The following is a 27732-nucleotide window of genomic DNA, read 5'->3' as shown; positions in this document are numbered from 1 at the left end:
AGGAAGGGAGCGCACCGTGTAGGCTTGGGATTCAATTTGGAAGGACATAGCAAAGGGGAAACCCCATCTGTACTTTCTGTTCCCTCTGCAGGGTGATGGTGATCGGTCAGAACGCCCTGCGTCTCTCCAATGTCGAGGGAGCCAAGTCAGAATACAGTTCTCCAGGTCCTCCAGCTTGAGGTCGGTCTCCGCCGCATCAGCTAGTTTGTGCAGCTTACCTTCATTATCAGCCACCCGCTGGCCTAGATCTTGAATTTGCTTAGTAAAATCACTCACTGCCTTTTGCAGCTCCGTGTGGAATAGCTGTTTATTATGCCGGAGCATCGCTGCAGGGGTGAGGTGAGAAAAGCCAGCAGGGTCATCTTCATCTGAGGCCTGTTCAGAGTGAGAGGGAGACACGGGCACCATCTTGGAAGCTGGGGAGGCCCGAAAGAACTCCGGGATTGACTGCGACAAAGCTTGCATAAGTTTCTGCTTGGACTTCTTTGAGGAGCAAGACATCTTTAGGAAGCTGTGGGTGCAATTCCCATGCTTTTGGAGCCCAAAGGGCGCTGTAAGGAGCCGGTTAAATTGCGGCCGGCACGGAGCTCACATCACCTGCGACTGTCCTCGTGAGCTACGCGCATGCGCCCCCCGTGCCTTTTTGTTTTTAGCTGAAAGTAATGGCTTTCTTCTGGCCACTCTGCCATAAAGCCCAACTCTATGGGACGTACGGCTTATTATCGTCCTATGTACAGATACTCCAGTCTGCTGTGGAACTCTGCAGCTCCTCCAGGGTTACCTTAGGTCTCTGTTGTGCCTCTCTGATTAATGCCCTCCTTTCCCATTCCATGAGTTTTGGTGGGCAGCCGTCTCTTGGCAGGTTTGCTGTTGTGCCATGTTCTTTCCATTTGGTTATGATGGATTTGATGGTGCTCCTGGGGATCATCAAAGATTTGGATTTTTTTTTTTATAACCTAACCCTGATTTCTCAACGACATTGTCCCTTACTTGTTTTGAAAGTTCCTTGGTCTTCATGGCAGTGTTTTGGTTACTGATGCCTCTTGCTTAGGTGTTGCAGCCTCTGGGGTCTTTCAAAAAAAAGTGTGTATATGTAATGACAGATCATGTGACATTTAGATTGCACACAGGTGGACATAATTTCACTAATTATGTGACTGCTGAAGGTAAATGGTTGCGCCAGAGCTTTTTATGGGTTTCCTAACAAAGCGGTTGAATACATACGCACATGCCAATTTTCTGTTTTCTATTCTAAACAATAAACAGTTTTATTTATATATTTTTCTCATTTCACTTCACCAACTTAGACTATTGTGTTCTGATCCATCAAATAAAATCAGATTAACAAAACATTGAGCTTAAGGCTGTAATGTACCAAAATTCGAAAAAAGTCAAGGGGGGTGAATACTTTTGCAAGGCACTGTAGGTCAGTCATCCATCACTTGTTTCTGGCATCTGTAATTGTCTGTCTGGTTGAGTCTTCTTGAAATGTACAACTGGTCCAATATTGACAAGCCTTCCATTTTATACAACTTGTTCTTTACAGAGAACCCTTTCTATAACTGTTAGGTCCACATCTTGTAAGACCATTGCAGACTAAGCACCTTCTTGTTCACTTGTCCTGTGGCGACACTGCAGGAGAGATGAAAAGTTACAATGCACTATTACTGAGGACTGGTTACCTCGACAGAGGTTCTCTAATTCAGTGAACCCCTTGTGGGAGTTTAATGTGCTAGTAATGGGTGAATGGCATAAACATCTGTCAGAGACAATGAAACAGTTCAAGAGTGGGGCTTCTCCTGCTATTTATTGTCCAACATAAAATACACAGCTGTATTTTTACTGGCTCAATGTAAAACAAAACCTTCTTACCTCACACAAATTACAATTGTTCCAGGAGAGGCTAGCAGATATCGGAACACAAGTTCCTCACACAGCCTCTTTAGGCAAACTGACTCTTATTGCCCAGTGATTAGCTGTCTCCAGCACTTGTTCTGCTCTGGGATCTAAAACCTGGAGTGGCCCATGAAGTGGAATAAAAGACCCCTTACCAATCCTGTCTTCATTTTGTAAAAATAAGACCAAAAGTCCCTAGCAAGTTTAACCCCTTAACGACCACGGACGTAAATGTACGTCCTGGTTTGGTGGGACTTCCCGCACCAGGTCGTACATTTCCGTCCTGTGTATGACCGCGAGCATCGGAAGGGTGCTCGCGTCATACACGGCAGGTTCCGGCTGCTAGCAGCAGCCGGGGACCTGCCGGTAATGACCGACATCCGCGGATGTCTGCCATTAACCCCTCCGATGCCGTGATCAATACAGATCACGGCATCTGCTGCATTGCGCCACTTTGATTGGATGATCGTATTGCCCGCAGCGCTGCCGCGGGGATCCGATCATCCAGCATGTCCCCTTACCTTGCTCTGGCTGTCTCCCGGGGTCTTCTGCTCTGGTCTGCGATCGAGCAGACCAGAGCAGAAGATCACCGATAATACTGAGCAGTGCTGTGTCCTATGCATAGCACTGCACAGTATTAGCAATCAAACGATTGCTATAGATGGTCCCCTATGGGGACATAAAAAATAAAAAAAAAAAGTTGAAAAATGTAAAAATAAAAAGTAAAAAAAAGTGAAAAATCCCCTCCCCCAATAAAAATGAAAATTGTCAGTTTTTCCCATTTTACCCCCAAAAAGCGTACATTTTTTTTAAATAAACATATTTGGTATTGCCACGTGTGTAAATGTCCAAACTATCAAAATATAATGTTAATGTTCCCGTACCGTGAATGGCGTAAACGTAAAAAAATTTAAAAAGTCCACAAATCCTGCTTTTTTGTCACATTTTATAAAAAAAAAAAAATAATAATAAAAAATGATCTAAAAGTTTTATATATGCAAATGTGGTATCTCAAAAAAGTACGGATGATGGCGCAAAAAATGAGCCCTCATACCGCCCTATATACGGAAAAATGAAAAAGTTATAGGTGGTCAAAATAGGGCGATTTTAGATTACTGATTTTGTACAAAAAGTTTTAGATTTTTTTTTTTAAGCGGTACAAAAATATAAAAGTATCTAGCCATGGGTATCATTTTAATGGTATTGACCCACAGAATAAAGAACACATGTCATTTTTACCATAAAGTGTACAGTGTGAAAACAAAACCCTCCAAAATATGCCAAATTTTGGTTTTCATTTAAATTTCCTCACTAAAAATTTTTTTGGGGGGGTTCGCCATACATTTTATGGTAAAATGACAGGTTTCATTACAAGGTACAATTGGTCATGCAAAAAACAAGCCATTATATGGGTCTGTACATGGAAATATAAAGGAGTTATGGATTTTAGAAGGCGAGGAGGAAAAAACGAAAACGCAAAAATAAAATTGGCGTGGTCCTTGAGGTGAAAATGGGCTTGGTCATTAAGGGGTTAAAGGGGTACTCAAGTGGAAAGCAATTTTTTTTAATCAACTGGTGCCACAAAGTTGAACAGATTTGTAAATGACTTCTATTTAAAAATCTTAACACTTCTAGTACTTATCAGCTGCTGTATACTCGACATGAAGTTGTTTCTGGACTTTGTTATGGGCTTTCTGGAGTTCTTTTCTGTCTGACCACAGTGCTCTCTGCTGACACCTCTGTCTGTAATAGGAACTGTCCAGAGCAGTAGAGGTTTGCTATAGGGATTTGCTTGTACTCTGGACGGTTCCTGACATGGACAGAGGTGTCAGCAGAGAGCACTGTGGTCAGACAGAAAAGAATTCTAGAAAGAAATACAACTTCCTCTGTAGCATACATCAGCTGATAAGTACTGGAAGGGTTAAGATTTTTAATTGGAAGTAATTTACAAATCTGTTTAACTTTCTGGCACCAGTTGATTTAAAAAAAATTATGTTTCCCACCAGAGTACGCCTTTAATTTTGCCAAGAATTTACCAATTCTGGATTTTCCATATCTCACCCTCCTTTGACTAGATGGGATATGCGCTTTCTAAAACCTAGTGTCTACATATGACAGTTACTTTGGGGAAATATAGCTGTCATTATTGTACACCCACACCCCCTCCCATAGGCTTGCATTGAGGGGGCGGAACGTGACGTCACACGGAGGCGGAGCTGTGACATCACGATACTCTGGCCCCGTGATCGTGATTCATCAGACCCAGAGCGATGTTCGTGGGGTGCTGCATGAAAAATTGTGGGGTCCCCAGCAGCGGGACCCCTGCGATCAGGCGTTTTATCCCCTATCCAAAGCATGAGATGTCTTAGGGCCTGAGTACCCCTTTAAATCCTGCCAAAAGATGTTTGTTTTTTATGTGCATTACTGGTAAACAATAATAACTTTTTCATTACATAATTGCCTATTCTGCTGTATCACTCAGGTTAGAAGTGCAAATTATGATGCTGATCCATTTGTTCAAGAATTCCAGTTTAAAGTTCGGGACGAAATGGCTCACGTGACAGGGAGAGTACTTCCAGCTCCGATGTTACAATACGGAGGGCGAGTAGGTTATATTCAGTTATTAGTTACTTTTCTGTCAATAATTTCGAATCAGTATATGTAAACTTATTGTGTATTTGAAATTCCGCAATCCGGAATAAGCTTAGTTATTTTTTCCAAATTTGTGTGAATATTTGTGCTCACTATATATCTCATTTTTTTTAATTTTGATGTTAAATTGTCTTTCTCGTAAATAACAATTATCAGCTATCCTCAGGATAGGGGATGAGTGGCTGATTCTGTAGCCCTACTGCTGGGCCCCGCCACCAATCATGAGAAGGAGGCCCTATGACATCCATTTAAATGGAGTCACAATCACCTATATGTGCTGCCACTTCATTCAGCTCTGTGGTACTGATAAAGATATCTTAGCACAGTGCACAGTCTTGTGCCAGTTGAGGCCTACTTCTGTGATGTTTATGTTGATGCTACATTATGTTAATTTTAGGTCAGCACAGTCACATGACATAACACATCATGGTGTACAGCTAATACACAAGTAACACTGGGGATGGTCTTCTCAGAAGTGGCACAGAATGACTAAGGCTGGCAGAATGGAGAGGCTGAGATCACCCGTCTGCTCCATTTGCTTGCACTGTGTTGACTAATCAGCACAGTCTCTGGTACTTTCCAGATTACCTCTGTGGGGAAGCACTAATCTAAAGTCATAGAGTCATAATTCTGAAAGGTTTTATCAGTGAGTTACGTTATAATGACATTGTATTCAAAGCATAGTTCACTTAACTGAGAAATTCACCTAAAAGGAAAGTTGAGGATCAATGTTCTCAGGGCATTGCCCATTTCTAAAACTATGACATATCCATGTCACTGGAGATTTCTGAAAAAGCATATCAAAGTGAAAGCGAATAAGCAGATTTTTTTATTACTGACACTACATAACATGGATAGCATCAGTTCTTTAAGTGCAGGAGATTGGAACAGTTCCTTAATTTTGGAAGCCATCGCTGGTTTAAATTCACAAATGGCTGCCATGTCAGTAGATAATTTTAATGTTCCAGGGACTGTAGTTTTAACTTCATGTCGATCAATTAAGTACTGTTTCATGGTGCTGTTCCATGGCGTAGTCAAATCACGACTCAGGATACAGCAGCCATATCCAGTGGGAAAATTTGAAAACCATCTGCTGCCGTATCCCTAGTGATACCGTGGTCTGCTGTGGCTTCAGTACGGCAGCAAAAACAGATACGGTCCAAAAATAAGCCGACTAGAGTCACTAGCTTACTCAGTTTTTTACTATTTTTTGTCTGGCCAAAATATTTGACTTCAAATGAACGGATAAAATTAACATTAATGTCCATGGTGTGAAATAGGATCAGCTTGCATCAATTTTTCTACTTTATGGTAAAGTCTGGTTTCCAAAAGCATGCTGAGATGAAAGAAAACAGACAAAACTGATGTAAACTGATCAAAAAACTGAAGCAAACTGATACAAACATTACATTTTTTGAACGTGTAAACTTAAATTCTTTTTTTTTATCATCCATTTAAAATATGATCTGTTGAACTACATAAACTGATCATGCTTGAACTGATCACAACAAATGATGTGAAACTAGCATAAAGTAGTTATGTTTTACACATTAGGCTAGGTTCACATTGCCGTTGTGTTCTGTTACGTTCTGGGTCCCTTCAGTTCTTTTTTTTTTTTTTTTGCACAAAATGCCCCCCAAAAATGCGTTGGAGCACAACTGACTCCACCGGTTCACCAAGTCAATGGGATCCGTGGGGTATCTGGTCGTTTACCAGTGTTTAGTGGAGAAGACAATAGTACATGCACTTTTTTTTTCTCCGCTAAACTCCCGTCGTTCAGACGAATTTGCCCACATAGCTCCGTATAACTCTAGTTCGTTTCTGCAAACATATTCAAAAGCCTTAGGTAGATTTATGTGACTTGAAAATTGTTAAAAGATCTGTAAGTGTTAAAAAGTTGGATGTATCTATGTCGTAACATTATGCATCTGATTTACATTTTCCTCTTTCCACCTTTCTTGTGAAGAATCGCACAGTAGCCACTCCAAGCCATGGGGTTTGGGACATGCGGGGAAAACAGTTTCACACTGGTGTGGAGATCAAAATGTGGGCCATCGCATGCTTTGCAACGCAGAGGCAGTGCAGAGAAGAAATCTTGAAGTAAGGCATTTCATGGGCTGGGCTTAGAGGTAACAGATATAAATTATCTGTATGTTTTCAGTAGGGTGATGGTAAAACTCAGCAGGACAATTAGAATCTTTTCATGTCATTATTCAAGTTTAAGTTATATAAATAGCTTGTAATGAGGTATTTATTTTATTTTATTTATCTTTTTTTTTTTTTTTTTTTTTACTACATCCATGAATATAGAAGGTTAAGACCTATTGCAATGTCTGGAGTGGACTTAGCTCTTGGACATGTACAGATCATATAGAGTTGTTCATTTGAGAAACATCATAATTTATGTAAGGTTGAGGAGCAGTAATACTATGTAAAGTTTAGCATTCCAAAATGTGCATTTCTGGTCCTGTCTGTGCGTCGACCTATGGATAATGTGGTTCTTGAATGAGAGCTGTAGTCAGACTTAATCATTTCGGATGTTTTCATTTTCCTCCTTGCAGAGGATTCACTGACCAGCTGAGGAAAATCTCAAAGGATGCTGGAATGCCCATCCAGGGTCAGCCATGCTTCTGTAAATATGCGCAGGGCGCAGACAGCGTGGAGCCAATGTTCAGACACCTCAAAAACACATATTCTGGTCTCCAGCTTATAATTGTTATACTGCCAGGAAAAACACCAGTATATGGTATGTAACCTTTTTGGACCAATGGGTTCCCATTTTTATTTATTTATTTTTTAAATAATAACTTACAGACTTTTATATTTAAACACTTCTTGATACAGTAAAGCAAAATTTTGGCAGCACATCTGTGATGGGGCTCATAGTAAAGTTTGTGTTGGGAAAAAAACTGAGATGGATGGTCTGTTGCACAATAGACACCACCAGATCCCATTGACTTTAATGGGGTCCATCTGGTGTCCTTTTATCAAAAGGATTACAGCAGGAAAGAAAAATACTGCTTGCAGTATTTTTTTCTCCACTTATGCCCTGCTATTTGAATGGATTCTGTGAATAGAGATACAAGTCTTTTAAAAGGGTTTTCTGAAACGGTGTTGCTTTTCTTTCAAGAGAAGCCTGTTTTAGCCTCCTTTTGGGTGACTGGAGCTTTTTCTGGTGTACATGTCTAGTGTTATTTCATATCTTGATGTGAACTAGGTCTGAAAGGGGCACTCCACTGGAAAACTTTTTTTTTTTTTTTTTATCAACTGGTGCCAGAAAGTTAAACAGATTTGTAAATTACCGCTATTAAAAAATGTTAATCCTTCCAGTACTTATCAGCTGCTGTATGCTACAGAGGAAGTTGTTTTCTTTTTGAATTTCCTTTTTGTCTGACCACAGTGCTCTCTGCTGACACCTCTGTCCATGTCTGGAACTGTCCTGAGCAAGAGAGGTTTGCTATAGGGATTTGCTCCAACTCTGGACAGTTCATAAAATGGACAGAGGTGTTAGCAGAGAGCACTGTGGTCAGACAGAAAGGAAATTCAAAAAGAAAATAACTTCCTATGAACTTCCTTCCAGCTGATAAGTACTGGAAGGATTAAGATTTTTAAATAGAAGTAATTTACAATTCTGTTTGACTTTCTGGCACCAGTTGATTTAAAAAAAAAATGTTTTCCAGCGGAGTACCCCTTTAACAATATATTGTTGTAATGTAACTGCAGGTGTGTGGAGGAGGATCCTGCTGCCAAAAGTGAAAGGTGCTAAATTTTTTGCTCATGTTAAAAAATTATTTTAAATTATAATTTTTTTTTTAAACATTAGGGGTCAGTGGTGGCAAGTAGAGATGAGTGAAGTTACAGTAATTCGATTCTTCACAAACTTCTCAGCTCGGCAGTTGATGACTTTAGTCTGCATAAATGAGTTCAGCTTTCAGGTGCTCCGGTCCCACCGGAGCACCTGAAAGCTGAACTCATTTATGCAGGCTAAAGTCAGCAAACGCCGAGCCGAGAAGTTCGTGATGAATCGAATTACTGTAACTTCGCTCATCTCTAGTGGCAAGTTAGACATGAAGATGTATCTGGTTGTTGCAATATTCTTTGGGAGTATGCAGCAAGAAATGTATGCCTCAACTGCATGGCAAAACCTAGCTTTATGGACAAGCATTTGCTATGCTCCTCCAGTGGCATAAAGCTAGCCGCTCATTGCTTGTCTTTGAAGCATAATTTCAGGCTCCCAGTATCACTCTGCTGAGTCATGTATCCCATTAGAAAAGGTCATCTATTGCTACTTGTGGTCTCCTCATCATTAAAGAAAAATATAGGCAAAGGACCACTCTCTCATAATTACTGCCATTTTCTTCAGTCATATTTCCTCCAGTGCTGTCTTTGACTGACAGCAGAACCCACTTTCTGCTGCTGTAACAGCTCGGAAGTCACGGAAGTAAAAATATATTTTGTCAATAAATTTAACGATGATCTTTTTTTTTTCTTCTTCCTGTAGCTGAGGTAAAGCGAGTTGGAGACACATTACTGGGGATGGCAACACAGTGTGTCCAAGTGAAGAATGTAATAAAAACATCTCCTCAAACTCTCTCAAATCTGTGCCTAAAAATCAACGTCAAACTGGGAGGGATTAACAATATCTTGGTACCACATCAACGGTAAAAACATCAGTCCATACTTTTTTTTTTTTTTCTTTGTGGCTCATTTACCGTATATACTCGAGTATAAGCCGACCAGAGTATAAGCCGAGACCCCTAATTTCAACCCAAAATCCCAGGAAAAGTTATTGACTCGAGTATAAGCCTAGGGTGGGAAATACCTCATCCCCCCCTGTCATCATCCAGACCCGTCATTAACATCCTCATCATCATCCCCTTGTCATCATCCCACACATCCCCCCTTCATCATCCCCTTATCATCCCACACATCCCCCCTTCATCATCCCCTTGTCATCATCCCACACATCCCCCCTTCATCATCCCCTTATCATCCCACACATCCCCCCTTCATCATCCCCTTATCATCCCACACATCCCCCCTTCATCATCCCCTTGTAATCATCCCACACCCCCCCTTCATCATCCCCACCCCCCTTCATCATCCCCACACCCCCCCTTCATCATCCTCTTCTCATCATTCGCCCTCAGTGGTCTTCAACCTGCGGACCTCCAGAGGTTTCAAAACTACAACTCCCAGCAAACCGGGCAGCCATCGGCTGTCCGGGCTTGCTGGGAGTTGTAGTTTTGAAACCTCCGGAGGTCCGCAGGTTGAAGACCACTGCGGCCTTCAACATCATCCAGCCCCCCTCTCACCCCCTTTAGTTCTGAGTACTCACCTCCGCTCGGCGCTGGTCCGGTGCTGCAGGACTGTCCGGAGAGGAGGTGGTCCGGTGAGGAGGTGGTCCGGGCTGCTATCTTCACCGGGGGCGCCTCTTCTCCGCGCTTCCGGCCCGGAATAGAGGCGTTGCCTTGACAATGACGCAGAAGTACGTTGGCAATGAACGCACCTCTGCGTCGTTGTCATGGCAACGTGACTATTCTGAGGCCGGGCCCGAAGCGCTTAGAAGAGGCCTCCCCGGTGAAGATAGCAGCCCGGAACCAGTATCCCACCGGACCACCTCCTCACCGGACAGTCCTGCAGCACCGGACCAGCGCCGAGCGGAGGTGAGTATTCAGAACTAAAGGGGGTGAGAGGGGGCTGGATGATGTTGAAGGCCGCAGTGGTCTTCAACCTGCGGACCTCCGGAGGTTTCAAAACTACAACTCCCAGCAAGCCCGGACAGCCGATGGCTGCCCGGGCTTGCTGGGAGTTGTAGTTTTGAAACCTCTGGAGGTCCGCAGGTTGAAGACCACTGCGGGTGGGGGAGTTCACTCGAGTATAAGCCGAGGGGGGTGTTTTCAGCACGAAAAATCGTGCTGAAAAACTCGGCTTATACTCGAGTATATACGGTATATATTTCTCATGTTTGGCTTTTTGTTTATTATAGGTTTTGTTTATTATTGCTGTTTTTATAAATCATACCTACCTCTTCCCCAGTCATCATTTTTTGTTGAATTTGTATTTGCTTATCCTCTGAGAGCCATAACTTTTATTTTGACACATACAGAGCTGCATGAGGGCTTGTTTTTTGCAGGTCCAATTGTACTTTTTTAAAACACCCTTTATTTTACCATACAATGTACTGTGAAAGAAAAGAGCAATTACATATGGGCTGGTATAAAAAAAAATGCAATTCTGCAACTATTGAGGGGTTTAGTTAAGCAACGTTCACTTTGCAGTAAAACTGATATGTTAAAAAACTGTTTCCTTGAAATATGACAGGGCTCCGAAGTGAGAGAGCGCCATGCGCATTTGAGGACTAAATTAGGGATTGCATAGGGGTGGACATAGGGGTATTCTACACCAGTGATTCCCAAACAGGGTGCCTCCAGCTGTTGCTAAACTCCCAGCATGCCTGGACAGTCAGTGGCTGTCCGGAAATGCTGGGAGTTGTTGTTTTGCAACAGCTGTAGGCTCCGTTTTGGAAACACTGCTGTACGATACGTTTTTAAATTTTTTGGGGGGGACAGTGTAAGGGGGTGTATATGTAGTGTTTTACCCTTTATTATGGGTTAGTGTAGTTTAGAGATGAGCAAAGTTACAGTAATTCGATTAGTCACGAACCTCTCGGCTCGGCGTTTGCTGACTTTAGCCTGTATAAATTAGTTCAGCTTTCAGGTGCTCCGGTGGGCTGGAAAAGGTGGATACAGTTCTAGCAGACTCTCTCCTAGGACTGTATCCACGTTTTCCAGCCCACCAGAGTGCCTGAAAGCTGAAATAATTTATGCAGGCTGAAGTCAGCAACTGCCGAGCTGCGAGGTTCGTGACAAATCGAATTGCTGTAACTTCGCTCATCTCTAGTGTATTGTAGTGTAGTGTTTTTAGGGAACATTCACACGGGCGGGTTTACGGTGAGTTTCCCGCTTGGAGTTTGTGCTGCAGCGGAAAATTTGCCGCAGCTCAAACTTGAAGCAGGAAACTCGCTGAAAACCCGCCCGTGTGAATGTACCCTGTGGGGGTCAAATCTCCAGCTGTTGCAAAACTACAACTCCCAGCATGCACTGACAGACAGTGCATGCTGGGAGTTGTACTTTTGCAACAGCTGGAGGCAAACTGGTTTGGAAAACCTTCAGTGAGGTTCTGTTACCTAACTCAGTATTTTCTAACCAGTGTGCCTCCAGCTGTTGCAAAACTACAACTTCCAGTATGTACTGATCGCCAAAGGGCATGCTGGGAGATGTAGTTATGCAACAGCTGGAGATACGCAACTACAAATCCCAGCATGGCAAGACAGCCGTTTGCTGTTTGCGCATGCTGGGAGTTGTTGTTTTGCAAGATTTAGAGGGCCACAGTTTAGAGACCACTGCACAGCTCCAAACTGTACCCCTAAAAATCATGCCACTGCACATCTCCAAACTGTACCCCTCTAAATCTTGCAAAGCTACAAGTCCCAGCATACCCAAACAGCTGTCTGTAAAAAAAATTTGTAATTAAGGGCTTTGAGCAGGCTTAAAAACAAACGATACTCGCCGGTCTGCTCAACACAACTAAACCCAGGTAGAGCATGGGACCACAATTACAATATATTCACAATTGCCCCAAGGCAATTTAGACCGGAGCACTAAAGTCCCATATATGCTTAACTACCCTAAAACTTAACTTTTAATGTATATGTAGAGAAAATAAACCTAATAATTGGAAGCTGTTAAAATTAGCATCACTGTGACCTATATATCCCTAATATTACAAAGCATGGTATGTATAGAAAGTCACTGGTGTGGCCTACAGGCTCTTCCCCCCCAATATGTAATTATCAGTGTACTTGGTGGAGCCTACAGACTCTTTCACCTTAAAGCACAAGTTGGGCTTTTTACTAGCCCAAATTGGCTGTAAATGTCAATAGTGGAGCCTTTCGGCTTTACCACCTAAGCTGGTGGGGCCTACAGGCTCTTCCACCGTATTCACCAACAATCACTGTTTTATAGTAATAGGTATACAGGTAATGCTAATTAAAAACACCAGCATTACCTGACTAAAGCAGAATAGTGCAGAAACATTTGTCATTTTCTTTTGTGGGTGCAGTATACCATCCTATCTTTCCAGTAATGAAATGTTAATGTGCCAACATGGATTTTCTAATTAAAGGGGTATTCCAGGAGAAATTTTTTTTTTTTTATACAGTCATGACCGTAAATGTTGGCACCCCTGAAATATTTCTAGAAAATGAAGTATTTTTCTCACAGAAAAGGATTGCAGGAACACATGTTTTTCTATACACATGTTTATTGCCTTTGTGTGTATTGGAACTAAACCAAAAAAGGGAGGAAAAAAAGCAATTTGGACATAATGTCACCAAACTCCAAAAATGGGCTGGACAAAATTATTGGCACCCTTTCAAAATAGTGGATAAATGAGATTGTTTCAAGCATGTGAAGCTCCTTTAAACCCACCTGGGGCAAGTAACAGGTGTGGGCAATATAAAAAGAAAAAATCACACCTGAAAGCAGATAAAAAGGAGAGAAGTTCACTTAGTCTTTGCATTTTGTGCCTGTGTGTGCCACACTAAGCATGGACAACAGAAAGAGGAGAAGAGAACTGTCTGAGGATTTGAGAACCACAATTGTGGAAAAATATCAACAATATCAAGGTTACAAGTCCATCTCCAGAGATCTAGATTTGTCTTTGTCCACAGTGCGCAACATTATCAAGAAGTTTGCAACCCATGGCACTGTAGCAAATCTCCCTAGGCGTGGATGGAAGAGAAAAATTGATGAAAGGTGTCAATGCAGGATAGTCCGGATGGTGGATAAGCAGCTCCAAACAAGTCCCAAAGATATTCAAGAATCCGTGTCAGCAGGAACTATTTGTCGACATTTAAATGAAATGAAACCCTATGACACAGAGATATAAAAAAGCAAGACTGCATTTTGCCAAAATTAACTTGATTAAGCCAAAATCCTTCTGGGAAAACGTCTTCAGATGAGACCAAGATAGATCTTTTTGGTAAAGCACATCATTCTACGGTTTACCGAAAAAGGAATGATGCCTACAAAGAAAAGAACACAGTACCTACAGTGAAATATAGTGGAGGTTCAATGATGTTTTGGGGTCGTTTTGCTGCCTCTGGCACTGGGTGCCTTGAATGTGTGCAAGGCATCATGAAATCTGAGGATTACCAATGAATTTTGGGTCTCACTGTGCAGCCCAGTGTCAGAAAACTGGGTTTGCGTCCGAGATCTTGGGTCTTCCAGCAGGACAATGACCTCAAACATAAGTCAAAAAGCTCCCAGAAATGGATGGCAACAAAGTACTGGAGAGTTCTGAAGTGGCCAGCAATGAGTCCAGAATTTAAATCCCATTGAACGATTGCTGTTGAGAAAAAGGTGCCCTTCCAATAAAAAGAGACCTGGAGCAGTTTGCAAAGGAAGAGTGGTCCAACATTCCGGCTTAGAGGTGTAAGAAGCTTATTGATGGTTATAGGAAGCGACTGATTTCAGTTATTTTTTCCCAAAGGGCGTGCAACCAAATATTAAGTTAAGGGCACCAATAATTTTGTCCAGCCCATTTTTGGAGTTTGGTGACATTATGTCCAATTTGCTTCCCCCCCCCCCCCCCCTTTTTGGTTTAGTTCCAATACACACAAAGGGAATAAACATAAGTATAGCAAAGCATGTGTCACTGCAATTCTTTTCTGGCAGAAATACTTTATTTTCTTGAAAAATTTCAGGAGTGCCAACATTTACGGCCATGACTGTATCAATTGGCTCCAGAAAGTTAAAGGGGTACTCCAGTGCTAACACATCTTATGCCCTATCCAAAGGATAGGGGATAAGATGCCTGATCGCTGGGGACCCCCGTGATCTTGCATGCAGCACCCTGTTACAATCAGTCCCCGGAGCATATTTGCTCCGGGTCTGATTACTGGCGATCACGGGGCCGGAGCATTGTGATGTCACGGTTCCGCCCCCTCAATGCAAGCCTATGGGAGGGGGCGTGACAGCTGGCAACAGTGGTGTCTGCTGACATCTCTGCATGTCTCGGGAACTGCACAGAGTACAAGAGGTTTGCTGTGGGGATTTGCTTCTACTCTGGACAGTTTCTGAGACAGGTGTCATCAGAGAGCACTTAGACAGAAAAGAACAACTCAACTTCAGTACTGAAAGGATTAAGATTTTTTAATAGAAGTAATTTACAAATCTGTTTAACTTTCTGGAGCCAGTTGATATAGAAAAAAATGTTTTTCCTGGATAACCCCTTTAAGATAGTCCTTGTCTAAATGCTGCTCTGGCCCCGCACTATGAGACCCAAACTAAGCTCCTGTGTAACAGAAGTTTCAACTCCGACTCAGTCTATCCATGCCTGGTATGGCCGCCCATGTCTTTTGAAAGCCTATAACATGACCCTTTAACAGCTATTGGACACCTGTATTCATTAAACATAAAAAAAATAAAATTATGGAAAATAACCCAATACAGTTCTTTAATAATATTTCTGTTGAACTGTTTTTGTTTCTGTAAAAGATAAGTGACAAACAGTACTGCTTCTATAACTTTTAGGGTTCATCTCTAAATATCTGGCAAAGTTTCCTTCTGGTGTGAGAGAAAAATTGCAGAGAGAAACTGATGCCAGAACCAAAGCCATTGCTGTCAGTTTGATCATTCTGGCCTCTAACGTGTCAGTAGGGACAACGCACTTATCTAGGAAAATATGTCATTGCAAAATGGTAAAAGAGCCAGATGACTACTGATGCTATTGGACATAAAAAATAACCTGAAGCACCTGATATATGTGGATTCAGCCTTACTAAAGTCGTACCTTGACTGTTCCAAAGTTCTTGTATTGCAAATCTGCCTGAAAGGTGTCCTAAAAAGACTAATAATGGACAGCAGTGGAAGTGTAAAGTAGAAATTGTTATCCCTGCCTACAGTGCATTGTAAATTTCTTCATATGTGTTTGTTTTTATTTAGGCCGTCTGTGTTTCAACAACCAGTCATTTTCTTAGGAGCAGACGTTACACATCCACCAGCTGGAGATGGCAAGAAACCTTCAATTGCTGCTGTACGTTCACTGGTGATCTACCTAGGATCCATGATTTATAGATCTGTGATTTATCCAGGATTTACCAAATATTTCTATTGTTTTTAACCCTTGATATGTGTATTAGGTTGTAGGCAGTATGGATGCCCACCCAAGTCGATACTGTGCGACAGTGCGGGTACAGAGACCTCGGCAGGAAATTATCCATGATCTTGCTTCCATGGTGAGAGAACTTCTTATCCAGTTCTACAAATCCACACGCTTCAAACCCACACGAATCATCTTTTATCGTGATGGAGTTTCAGAAGGACAGTTCAGACAGGTCAGTGGAAATTCGTTTTTTTGTTTTGTTATGGCACCATGAACATTGTCAAGCTGTGCTGCCATGAATCACATGGCAGTAGAATAGAAACGCCAGGAACTGCTGTCTGATACCCAGAGATTTGCATCAGCAAAACAGGTTGGATGCTTACACTTGATTTCATGAGAATACAGTGTCTCCAAAATCCATTAGACTGTACCATTCAGCCTAAAACTCTGAGGCCTCTCATCATCCCACAGTAACTTACTACCCCCCCCACCACCACATACCAGTTCCATCTTTACCTCTCCCAAGGTCTCAGCAGCTCATTAAAGGGGGGTACTCCAGGGATGTGTATAGCTCCTGTTGACTCTGTTGTCTTCTCTGGCTGCTTGATATTCTTTGCCATTCTTCCCTCCCCTTGCCTACATCTTCCAGCAATCATCAGCTCTGCTCTGCTATGCCAGCCTCCACCCTCCTGCTCTGACCAGCAGAGATAAGTGTCTGAGGACACACACTAAAGGAGCATGATTCATCAGTGCAGGGCAGAAACCACATGGTCTGTGTCTCAGGAGGATGGGGGTTGATTTCAGAGAGGGATTTGGACAGAGACAGGTCGTGCGGTAATAACTCAATTATGAATTCATGGTCATAAAAATATTAATTATTAAAAAAATTAAAATTATGAAAAATATCAAAATTATGACCTGATGAATTGTAGACAAAGCCATTCAATACAATTCACATCTGAGTCCCACTATTTCCTCAGATATCAACAAGTTCTTTTTATAACGAGATGACATTAACGCTTAAGGAAATAGTTTTTGCAATATACAATGATACACAGGTATTATAAAAGTATGCAGATTTATTGATTATAAGATTATAAACATAAATGAGTAACAAACACAATGATATATGCAAGTTATTATCAATTAGTAATGTTAGTAAACATTATAATCATTATAAACATTATAATCAATTTTAAGCTTGTTAATTGACTACATAACAGTAGAACAATACATGTGAGTAGTGAGTAACTTGTTACAATATAACATGAGCTACTAGATTAGAATATCATACAATAAAAAGGTTAATACATCTGTCTGTCTAGTGGAAATCTCATGATATCAAGATGGGCAATATTTAAGCATAGACATCAATATGGAATGCTAAATACACTCCCCGCCCCCTTCTAACCAACTATAAATCACATGACTCCAAGAATGGACGAATCCATCTACGTATATAAACATGGAAGACATTTTATATACTTCCGCCCCACTCTGGACTATTTTATACATGACTTTGGTAAGATTATTAAGAAAAATCGCAATGATCTATGATCTTGCTAGACTATATTTTAGGAGGAAGAACTTGAAGCCAGTTTCCTGTGTGGGAAATATACTTAAAACACTTAGCTTGGTGAGTATAGGAGTTCTATCACTAGATAAAGCAGTCGTTCAATGCTTTCTTATAGATCTGGAAAATAGACTCTTTTGCAGTTAGAATCTATAATACATAACATCCTGAGACTATAATCTCAATATGGACCTGATTAATTAATTTAATTTAATTGTTCGCCAATCTAAATGGTATAATTCCATCCACATTATCTAAATTAGTCTTTATTAAATGGAATACCATTTTTGTGTCTGTTACCAAGTCTAAGTAAGAGGCACAATGCAACAACTGGAGAAGAACAGTTTGGAGACCGCTAAGTAGTGGTCTCCAAACTGTAGGCCTCCAGATGGTGCAAAACTTCAACTCTAAGCATGCCCAGACTGTCCTGGCATGCTGGGAGTTGTAGTTCGGCAACATCTGAAGGGCCAGATGTTGCAGCATTACAGCGCCCAGCATGCTTGACTGTCATACTGTTAAACAGATGTGTAAATTACTTCTATTTACAAATCTTATAGTACCTAGTACTTATCAGCTGCTGTATGCTCCACCGTTCTTTTCTTTTTGAATTTATTTTCTGTCTGATCACAGTGCTCTCTGCTAACACCTCTGTCTATGTTAGGAACTTCCAGAGTATGAGCAAAGCCCCATAGCAAACCTATCCTGCTCCGGATAGTTCCTGACATGGACAGAGGTGTCAGTAGAGAGCTTTGTGCTCAGACAGAAAGGAAATTCCAAAAGAAAAGAACGTCCTCTGTAGTATACAGCAGCTGATAAGTACAGGAAGGATTAAGATTTTTAAATAGATTTTACAAATCTGTTTAACTTTCTGGCAACAGTTGATAAAAAAAAAGTTTCCACTGGAGTACCCCTTCAATGCATTTAAACATGTGGACATGGTCAAGACAACTGTCTGAAGTCCAATTCAAACGGAAGCTGGATTCGTGCTGTCATCAAATCGGGACAAATCCAAAATATCAGGTAAAATGTTTTATTTAAAGTACACGCAACGCGTTTCAAAATACTCAGGTTTTTTCATCAGGCGTGATCTAACAGGTTTCAAGTGAAATTTATACAGGAAATAATCATGGTGTCACAGACATGTCATGTGTCTGTGACATCATGATTATTTCCTGTATAAATTTCACTTTGAAACCTGTTGCATCTCGCCAGATGAAAAAACCTGAGTGTTTTGAAACGCGTTGCGTGCGATTCCAGCTTCTGTTTCCTACTCTCAATTCCAGCTGTGACATTCAGATGGTCATGTCAGAATTTGACATAAATAACGAAAAAGCATGAATTCATCCTGCCTTGTATCTATGGTTCAGGCTGGGGACATTTTCTTGGCATATTTTGGGCTCCTTAGTGCCAACAGAGAATTGTTTTAACACAATAGCCTACCTGAATATTGATGCTAACCATGTCCATCCCTTTATGTGTACTGATCTTCTGATGGCTACTTCCAGCAGGATAATGCACCATGCCACAAGGCTCACATCATCTCTTAGTGGTTTCTTGAACATGACAATAATTTCACTAAACTTCAATGGCCTTCCCAAATCACCAGATCTCAGTCCAATAGAGCACCTTTGAGTTGTGGTGGAACAAAAGAGTTGCATGGATGTGAAGCCATCATGCCTATATGGACTAAAATCTGAGAAATGTTTCATGCGTTTTGTAGAAAGTATTCGTGAAGAATGAAACTAGTTCTGAAGGAAAAGGGGATCCGACCTAGCAATATGTACCTAATAGTGGCCTGTGAGTGTATGTGCACTGAAAATAAAGAAACCTGCATCTCCAGCATTCCCTCTTTAGTTTGGACAATTTTTTTTCCCATTTACTTCTGTTTTTTGAAAAAGGGGAAAATAAGAATGATGCTATATATTTATAAAATTTTTATTAGGGAAGGGGTTTTATATAATTGTAGACATTTTTTTTGACGCTTTTTTTATTTTTTTATATGCAATTATTAGATTGCATTCATTGAGTGAGATCGGTGATTCACTAATAAAGCCTGGCATCAGTAAGCAGGTAAGGGGACCTTCATTAGCCATTTTAGCTCATCAAACCCCTGCGATCATGTTCCTCCACTGAGCTTTTACTTTTAGATGTTGTGATTATTTAAAAGCAGTAACACTAATTTGCCATTGAAAAATTGGGAAAAGATTAGAGATAAACTATCAAATAATCTTTGATCTTCATTGGCCCTTGCAAGGGGTGTTGCTTAGCAACAATTACACTCACTGCTGCATTCATCCTGATGAAAATGTCCATCTGATCCTGGAAACTACATTTTAAACTACCAATTGTTTGAAGATGGTTTGCACCTAAATGTATCATCACAAAATGACCTATTGTTTAAATCGAGTTTTTATGATAAATATAGTAGTTAAAAATTGTTGGTGATTTTTTTTTTTCTAATTTTCCATTTACCTATCTATATTTTTAAATATTCGTGAAATCTTGCAGCTTTCATTCTCATCACATAGTTTGAAACTAAACTGAGTCTATATATTCTGTACATATCACTTTCCAGCAGTGTCCTCCTCAACCAGTAGATAGATAAGACAATAAATAATGTTCACAGCTTAGGCTCCCCCTTCAGGTGGAAATACATCTGCTAATGAGCACACCCAGAAACTTTTCCCATTCAGGTCAATGAGACAGCTCCTGTCTGTTGTTGATGTTGTCCACAGGGCTTGCTGTAAAGTATATCTCTAAATGCTATTAAAAAAATAAAAGCTCAAACAAGAAACGTGTTTCAGTATCTGGCTCTAATCAGTAAAAAAAATAAAATAAAATATGATATACTTCATTTGGGACACAGCAGGTATTGGCCTTGCAGACATAGACAATTTTTCACTTCTGTATATTTTCTAAAGAAGACTTTTTAGAAAGCTGCTTCACTTTGCAATCAGAAAACAAATGAACAATAAAAAAAAAAAAAACAGTGCAATGGTGTCCATAGCCTTTGAGCAATATATATGTACTTTTGTTGTTACTGCCTAAGTGCTACAATTGTAATGGTTTTTCTGTTTAAGCAGGTCCTTTATTATGAGCTGCTAGCAATTCGAGAAGCCTGCATTAGTCTGGAGAAGGATTACCAGCCTGGAATCACATATATTGTGGTACAGAAAAGGCATCATACAAGATTGTTCTGTGCAGACCGAACTGAAAGGGTATGTAGTAACTGTTAATGCAGTTTAGAGGATCTGTGATGTCTCAGTAATTTCCTCTCCAGTTATGAAACTGTTATACTTAATGAAACAGAAAGATCAAACCAGCTCACCCCGCCTGGACAACCGGAGCACGGATCCAGGTGCTGGACAACACCAAGAATGTAGAGAAGAAAGCAGAGTTGGATCCAGCTTCAAAAGCAATAAAACCGTCTTTATTCAAGGGACATGCAAGGAATAGCAGAGGTTACGCGTTTCAAGCGCCAAGCGCTCTTAGTCAGTAACGACTAAGAGCGATTGGCGCTTGAAATGCCTAACCTCTGCTGTTCCTTGCATGTCCCTTGAATAAAGACGGTTTTATTGCTTTTGAAGCTGGATCCAACTCTGTTTTCTTCTCTGTTATACATAATGAACTGGGAAATGTTTATTTTGACAAAGAAATTTACATACAAAATTGGTATGAAATAGTTCAGCGTACTTCACTTCTGTTTTACACACAGTAAACTAGATTTAAGGTTTAACTACTGGAAGTGAAGTACGCTGAACTATTTCCCTCATGTGAAACCCCTTCAACTACCCCATTCATATTGAAATGCTCTATGCAATTAAATCCTAACTTCTGTTCTTTACAGTCACAACTGTTTTCACAGATCTGTTTTGAAACTGATCTTACTGGATCCTATTGTTTCCAAATGTGATTGAGAAAGCTATCCAAATTTTGTGAACATTTTGAGCATGAAAAAACAAAGCCAGCACATTAATTTTTTTCATATCCGCAGCCTGCTCATACTGTTGACAAAAATGGAGCTTATTTTTACATCTGATTTTACCCATTCAGTGAGTAGGTGTCAAATGCACAGTGAATCCCAAACACTATCTGCATCAAAATCTGCATGCATCTCTGTGTGGATTAACTGTAAATCTGCACAAGGTCCTTGGTATAGATATTCAGCTGCGCCTTGACTCAGGTTTCTATGGCAATAATGGCATTGTTGGCTACACAATGCATACCCATGGAACAAAGAGTAGTGGGAACAGAGCCTTATCAAGGTGGCATCACTTTCTGCAATAGGAAAAAAAAATGTGGCAAAAATAGAGATTGCATAATATTTTGTATCCATCTTTTAAGATTACAGAAAATAGCCATATTTTTTACACACAGGTTCAAATTCTAGTTCCCAGCAACACATGTAAAAGCCACAACATGATAAGAGGCACATGGTAATGGAGCAAAATACTGATGAACAGGCAGTCACATGCTTATTGTTCATGAGGGATGGCTTCTTAATATTTTACTTGCATACCAATGAGGCTTCTGTAGGGTGCCAATCACATGATTATGTTTAGTACACATGACCGGCACCCTAAACTAATACCAATCAGCCATCGTTATGTGAACTGTAGGTGTGAGACTGGCTGTTTATCAATATTTTTCACCAGTGCGACCTCCCTTTATATAACGTTGTGTCCATAAGGGTAAAACTATAACTTTGAACTATATGTTTAAGCATTTAATAAGAAACGTATAGATCAACATTAATGAGATCTCACCAACAGTGCTGGTGTTTTGCATCACATTTGCTGTTTAGTTTTCTAAAAATATAATGTGTACTAAAGGTCATGAGGAGGTTTCTAACATGTTCTTTATCATTATCTTTGCATCAGGTTGGAAGAAGTGGAAATATTCCAGCTGGTACCACTGTGGATACAGATATAACACATCCTTATGAGTTTGATTTTTACCTCTGCAGCCATGCTGGAATACAGGTAGTTTGGCTTCAGTTCTGTTTTTAAATACAAAACTATTATCATAAAAGTTGTACAAATCAGCTTTTATGAGGAGTTGAGCTCCAGACTGGACATCACTGGATGTTGTATATTTGGATTTTTCCAAAGCATTTGATACGGTGCCACATACAAGGTTGGTGCATAAAATGAGAGGGATTGGGCTGGGGGAAAAATGTGCAAGTGGGTAAGTAACTGGCTCAGTGATAGGAAACAGAGGGTGGTTATTAATGGTACTTATTCTGATTGGGCGACTGTTACTAGTGGGGTACCACAGGAGTCCGTCTTGGGTCCTGTTCTATTTAATATATTTATTAGTGACCTTGTAGAGGGGTTGAATAGTAAAGTAGAAATCTTTGCAGATGATACTAAACTCTGTAAAGCGGCAAACACTGTAGAGGACAGTGCACTGTTACAAATGGATTAGGATAGGTTGGAGGTTTGGGCTGAGAAGTGGCAGATAAGGTTCAACACTGATAAATGTAAGGTAATGGACATGGGGAAGAAAAATCCGGGCTGGGATTATGTATTAAATGGGAGAACACTTGTCACGACTGTGTGGAAAAGGACTTAGGAGTCTTAGTTAACAGTAAATTTAGCTGTAGTGACCAGTGTCGGGCAGCTGCTGCCAAGGCAAATAAAATCATGGGGTGCATCAATAAGGGCATAGATGCCCACGACAAGGAAATAATTCTGTACAAATCACTAGTCAGAACACACATGGAATACTGTGTACAGTACTGGGCACCAGTGTACAAAAAAGATATAGTGGAACTGGAGAAGGTTCAAAGACCAGAGGAATGGGAGGACTACAGTACCCAGATAGATTATCAGAATTAGGGTTATTTAGTTTAGAAAAAAGAAGGCTTAGGGGAGACCTAATAACTATGTATAAATAGATCAGGGGACCGTACAGAGATCTCTCCCATGATCTATTTATACCCAGGACTGTATCTATAACAAGGGGGCATCCTCTACATTTAGAGGAAAGAAGGTTTCTACACCAGCACAGACGGGGGTTCTTTACTGTAAGAGCAGTGAGACAGTGGAATTCTCTGCCTGAGGAGGTGGTCATGGTTAACTTAAAAGAATTTAAAAGGGGTCTGGATGCATTTTTGTTGAATAATAACATTATAGGTTATGGATTCTAGATCTATAGGGACAGAAGGTTGATCCAGGGATCTATTCTGACTGCCATATTTGGAGTCAGGAACAAATTTTTCTTTGGATCAACTCACTATGGTCTTTTTTCAACCTTATGAACTATGTTACTATGGTACTATTATTATAAACCCACTCAGCATTTTATACACAGGCACCTGCATACAATTTTTTGAAACTGTAATAAAAAAAATATGCATGAAATGTATATTTGTCGCTAAAATCATGGCCCAAGCACACTAATATTAAATCTTGAAATTACAGAACTGAAGAGACCAAAATATTAGAATTTAAGTTGAAATTAAGAAACTGTGACAGCCTATTACAAGCAATTACATGCCTAGAAATGTTAGTGCAAACCTAAACCTTATATATTTTCTAAAAGCAAACAACTTAGTGATAGAATTGGCAGATGTTTTGATAGGCTTTTGACTATAGCACAGCTCTGAACAGTGTTAGCAATCAAAAGATGGCTTTTAATAGGGGACTTAACAGTTGAATAAACAAAAAAAGAAAGAAAAAAAGTGTTTAAAAATATAAATAAAGCCCGCCCCTAATAAAATTTTAAATCCCCCTTCCTTTCCCATTTATTAAATGTAAAAATGTAAACCAAAACTCCATAAACATATTTTATAAACATTAATGAAACTGGTCAACTGCATAAACATAAAAGAGAAGTGCAAATTTGTTTTACAAATTTTTGGTCACTTCATATATCAGAAAAAAATTGGGGGGCGTGGCCGGAAGCGGAGGAGAGCAGACGCGGATGTAGAGGGCTCTCCCCTCAGCTCTGATATAGCGGCACAAATCGGCAGTTAACCCTCACGAATTCCTCTTTGACTAACCTCATCTGACAGGGCTTGCGGTGCGGAACGGAAAGAGACTACCCAGGCCTTTCTACGCTCGCTGAGACCGGAGTTATTGTGGCCGGAGATCCGGAAGGCGCGAACATAGCGGCGCTGCCGGCGCCATCTTGCCACCCAGGCTGTGAGCTACTCACCAGAGGTACGGAGGAGATTCATGTGAGCTGGGGGAGCAGATGAAGTAACTGCTGCTCTTGGACGTCCGGCTGCTGGTATCCCGACCCCCTAATCGCTGCCCGCACTCGGCTGCGCTGCTTGGAGTAGAGAGGGGGAGACGGGTAGTGGAGACGCTGACGCCATCTTGCCTGCCTGCTGCTGCGCTCACACATCCTCATTAACAGCACCCCTCCACCGAGGCGGTGAAGAGGGAGAGGAAAGGGGAGAAGTGGGGGACGCAGTGACATCGTTTTGAAAGTGCTCCCCTGGCTTTTGATGAAAACAACCTAAAAGACTGTGAGTACTCTGATGACAAACCACCTGTGGCAGAGTTGGGATATAGCCTTGTGGAGGAAACTGTACTGCCTATCAGCCATATTGTTCTTACCCTGGTACCCAAACTACTAAGTGGGACAGCAGTCTCTGCAAAAGTTACTTACAAAGCTCCAGCGCTGGATGAGCTGTACCCTTAGATCTGTGGCTTATGGTTTACAGTAACATTTCATCTCCCTTTTCCATACTAGTCAACATATTGTATGCTGCATATTGTGATACTGAAGTGATGATAACTTAAAGAATCTAATACAAGAAAAGTGCTACCTTTTACAGTATATTATTATCAGCTTACCCACGGCTTCCCCTAAAGGGTCCAGTGTCATTAAACAAATTGCCACTGGGGGGTGCTGTTTCCTCGCTTATTCTAAGTCACTGCAGATGGACTTTGATGTTTCCTCCTCTTCCTTTTACCTGCCTTAATGGCCTGTGAGGCTTCTTTTACTGAGGGACTGTTGTAACATGTCTAGGAGGCGCTCGAAAAAAAAAGATACCAATAAACTCACCGAATACTACTCGTTGAGAAACAAATCTGTTCCTATTTGCAACTTCGCTGACGAAGAAAGTGATTTCTCAGACTTACCTTGTAATTATACCACAGGTGACCAAACATCTCTATCTACTCCTTTGGGAGCTGAATCTGTAATTCCAAAAACCAACTCACAACTAAGCTCTATATCAGCAGCTGTTACCCATATGCCCAACCCCTCCATTAAACCGCCTGATATGGCATCCAAACTGGAGGATAAAATGCCTGCTAGCATGGAATCTACAATGAGAAACTTATTCCAAGAATTCAGAGACTCTTTACAGAAAGATGTACTGTCGTCCATAAGCGTACTCTCTAAAGAAGTGGCACAAATAGGTGAACGTACAGCAAACTTGGAGGACAAACTGGAAAAATTCACAGATGCTCACAATGCACTAGTGGACTCTCAAAATGAGACGACAGACGACATTGTTTCCATTCAATTAAAATTAGCGGACCTGGAAGACAGATCCAGGAGGAATAATATCCGCTTCAGAGGAATACCTGAGTCAGTGCAAAACTCAGAACTGCGTGATTTTCTCACAGACTACTTTAGCGTGCTTACTCCACAAGCTGACCAGAGAAACATGATAGTCAACCGAGTACACCGTCTGCCTAAACCAATACACCTCTCTCGAGACGTACCTAGAGATGTTCTTGCCAGAATCCATTTCTTTCACTATAAAGAAGATGTATTGAGAGCAGCCAAGAAGCCTCCTAATTTACCGGACCGATTCCTGAACATCACCCTGTTTGCCGACCTATCTGCTGCAACATTGAAAAGGAGGAAAGCTTTCTCCACTTCCACCGCTGTCTTGAGAGAGGAGGGAGTTCCCTACAGATGGGGTTTTCCAGTGAAACTATTGGTTCCCAGAAATGGAGCTACACTCTCCTTCTCCACACCTAGAGAGGCCCTGCACATGGTGGGCAAATGGTTCCCTGACAGGATTAAACCCTCCATGCTGACGGATCCATCTAAACCCAGGCCAGCACCTATCCATCAGGAATGGTCCAGAGTACAACGGAAGTCTCCTGAGTCTTCTCACGGACGGGACAGACACTCCCACTCAAGATCTCGCTCCCCTACCTGAGGAGTGACAGACAAGCTCATGGAGACTTTATAGAACTGTTTACCGTCAAGCCCTCATGACGTACTCCACTACAAAACTAAGTCAAAGACTATTCTTTGGTTGAGGTATCTTGATGTTTATAGGGTTAACGTTACCAGTTATGGACATCAGGGCGGAATGTCTGATAGATAAAATTGATGCGTATTCTAACGTTGAAATTGTATTTCCGTGCAATACATTTTTTCTCCCACGCCATCCTCTTGGCCGTGTTATACCATGAGGTATTGGCTGGTTCTTACAGAACCAAAGGTTTAAAGTTCACGTTCGCGCAAGTTCTTGTTCATTATTCTACTAAGGGTCTAGGTTTATTGTGGAGCTCCATTTACAGACACAGGTATATGGGATGTATCTGGTTTGCTTATATGTTTCATTTCAAAAGGGGTATAACTGAGAGTCTTACAACAAGTCTTAATTATGGTGTTTAATATCACTACATTCAATGTGAGGGGGCTTAATAGTCCCTTTAAAAGGAGCTTATTCTGGAGGGAGTGTAAAAGAGTGGGATGCGATATTATTTGTGCCCAAGAAACCCACCTGCTAACAACTGACACCTTTAGACTTAAGCATAGAAACTTTCCCAATATATTCTTCACCCCTAACGTTAATAAGAAAAAAGGTGTATTGATAGCGGTGAAAAATTCGGTAGCCTTCAAGATGGTGGATGTTGTATATGATGCTTATAGCAGATATATTATATTAAATTGCGATATTAATAACCGTAAATACACTATAGCCTCTATATATGCTCCGAATAAAAAACAAGGCACTTTCTTGAATCACGTCCTTAACAGAATTGCCCAAAATAAATATGGAGCGCTAATACTGACGGGTGATTTTAATAAAGTGCTATCCCCACGAATAGATAAAAATCCCCCTAACATTTCGGATAGAAATACGGACGTCTCCAATATTTTATTTAAAGCTGACCTCTTTGACTCTTGGAGAACTCTCAATGCTGAGGAGAGAGACTACACATTCTTCTCCCATACTCATCGTGTATATTCACGTATAGATATGATAGTAGTGGATAAATGGCTTCTCCAGCAGTCAAAAACTTCCTCAATAGGAATTATCAGCTGGTCAGACCATGCACCAGTTACAACTAGCCTACTTGAAGAATATAATACCCCCCCAGTTTTTCAGTGGAGAATTAACAATTCCCTACTTTCTGATGCCCACACCAGCGCCACCATAGATCAAAAAATACAAGACTACTTCCAATTAAATTCCGTGACAGATACTAATGTTTTTACTCATTGGTGTGCTCATA

General features: G+C 40.9%; 1 protein-coding gene across 2 annotated transcripts in view; it reads left to right on the top strand.

Moving 5' to 3' along the window:
• LOC130356122 (protein argonaute-3) overlaps nt 1-27732 on the top strand; it is a 157413-nt gene that overhangs the window by 107869 nt on the left and 21812 nt on the right. The window contains exons 10-17 of one of the 2 annotated variants that reach the window (XM_056557187.1): nt 4379-4501; nt 6515-6648; nt 7110-7294; nt 9050-9209; nt 15558-15648; nt 15755-15949; nt 20374-20508; nt 22171-22272. In XM_056557187.1, coding sequence (XP_056413162.1) covers nt 4379-4501; nt 6515-6648; nt 7110-7294; nt 9050-9209; nt 15558-15648; nt 15755-15949; nt 20374-20508; nt 22171-22272 — 1125 coding nt within the window. Of the gene's footprint in view, nt 1-4378; nt 4502-6514; nt 6649-7109; nt 7295-9049; nt 9210-15557; nt 15649-15754; nt 15950-20370; nt 20509-22170; nt 22273-27732 lie in introns of both variants that reach the window. The other variant, XM_056557186.1, reaches the window with a different exon arrangement.

Source organism: Hyla sarda, chromosome 2 (genome assembly GCF_029499605.1).
Source record: "Hyla sarda isolate aHylSar1 chromosome 2, aHylSar1.hap1, whole genome shotgun sequence".
Lineage (NCBI taxonomy): Eukaryota > Metazoa > Chordata > Amphibia > Anura > Hylidae > Hyla > Hyla sarda.
The sequence above is the reverse complement of the archived record's forward strand: the minus strand, read 5'-3'. Positions and strand labels throughout refer to the sequence as shown.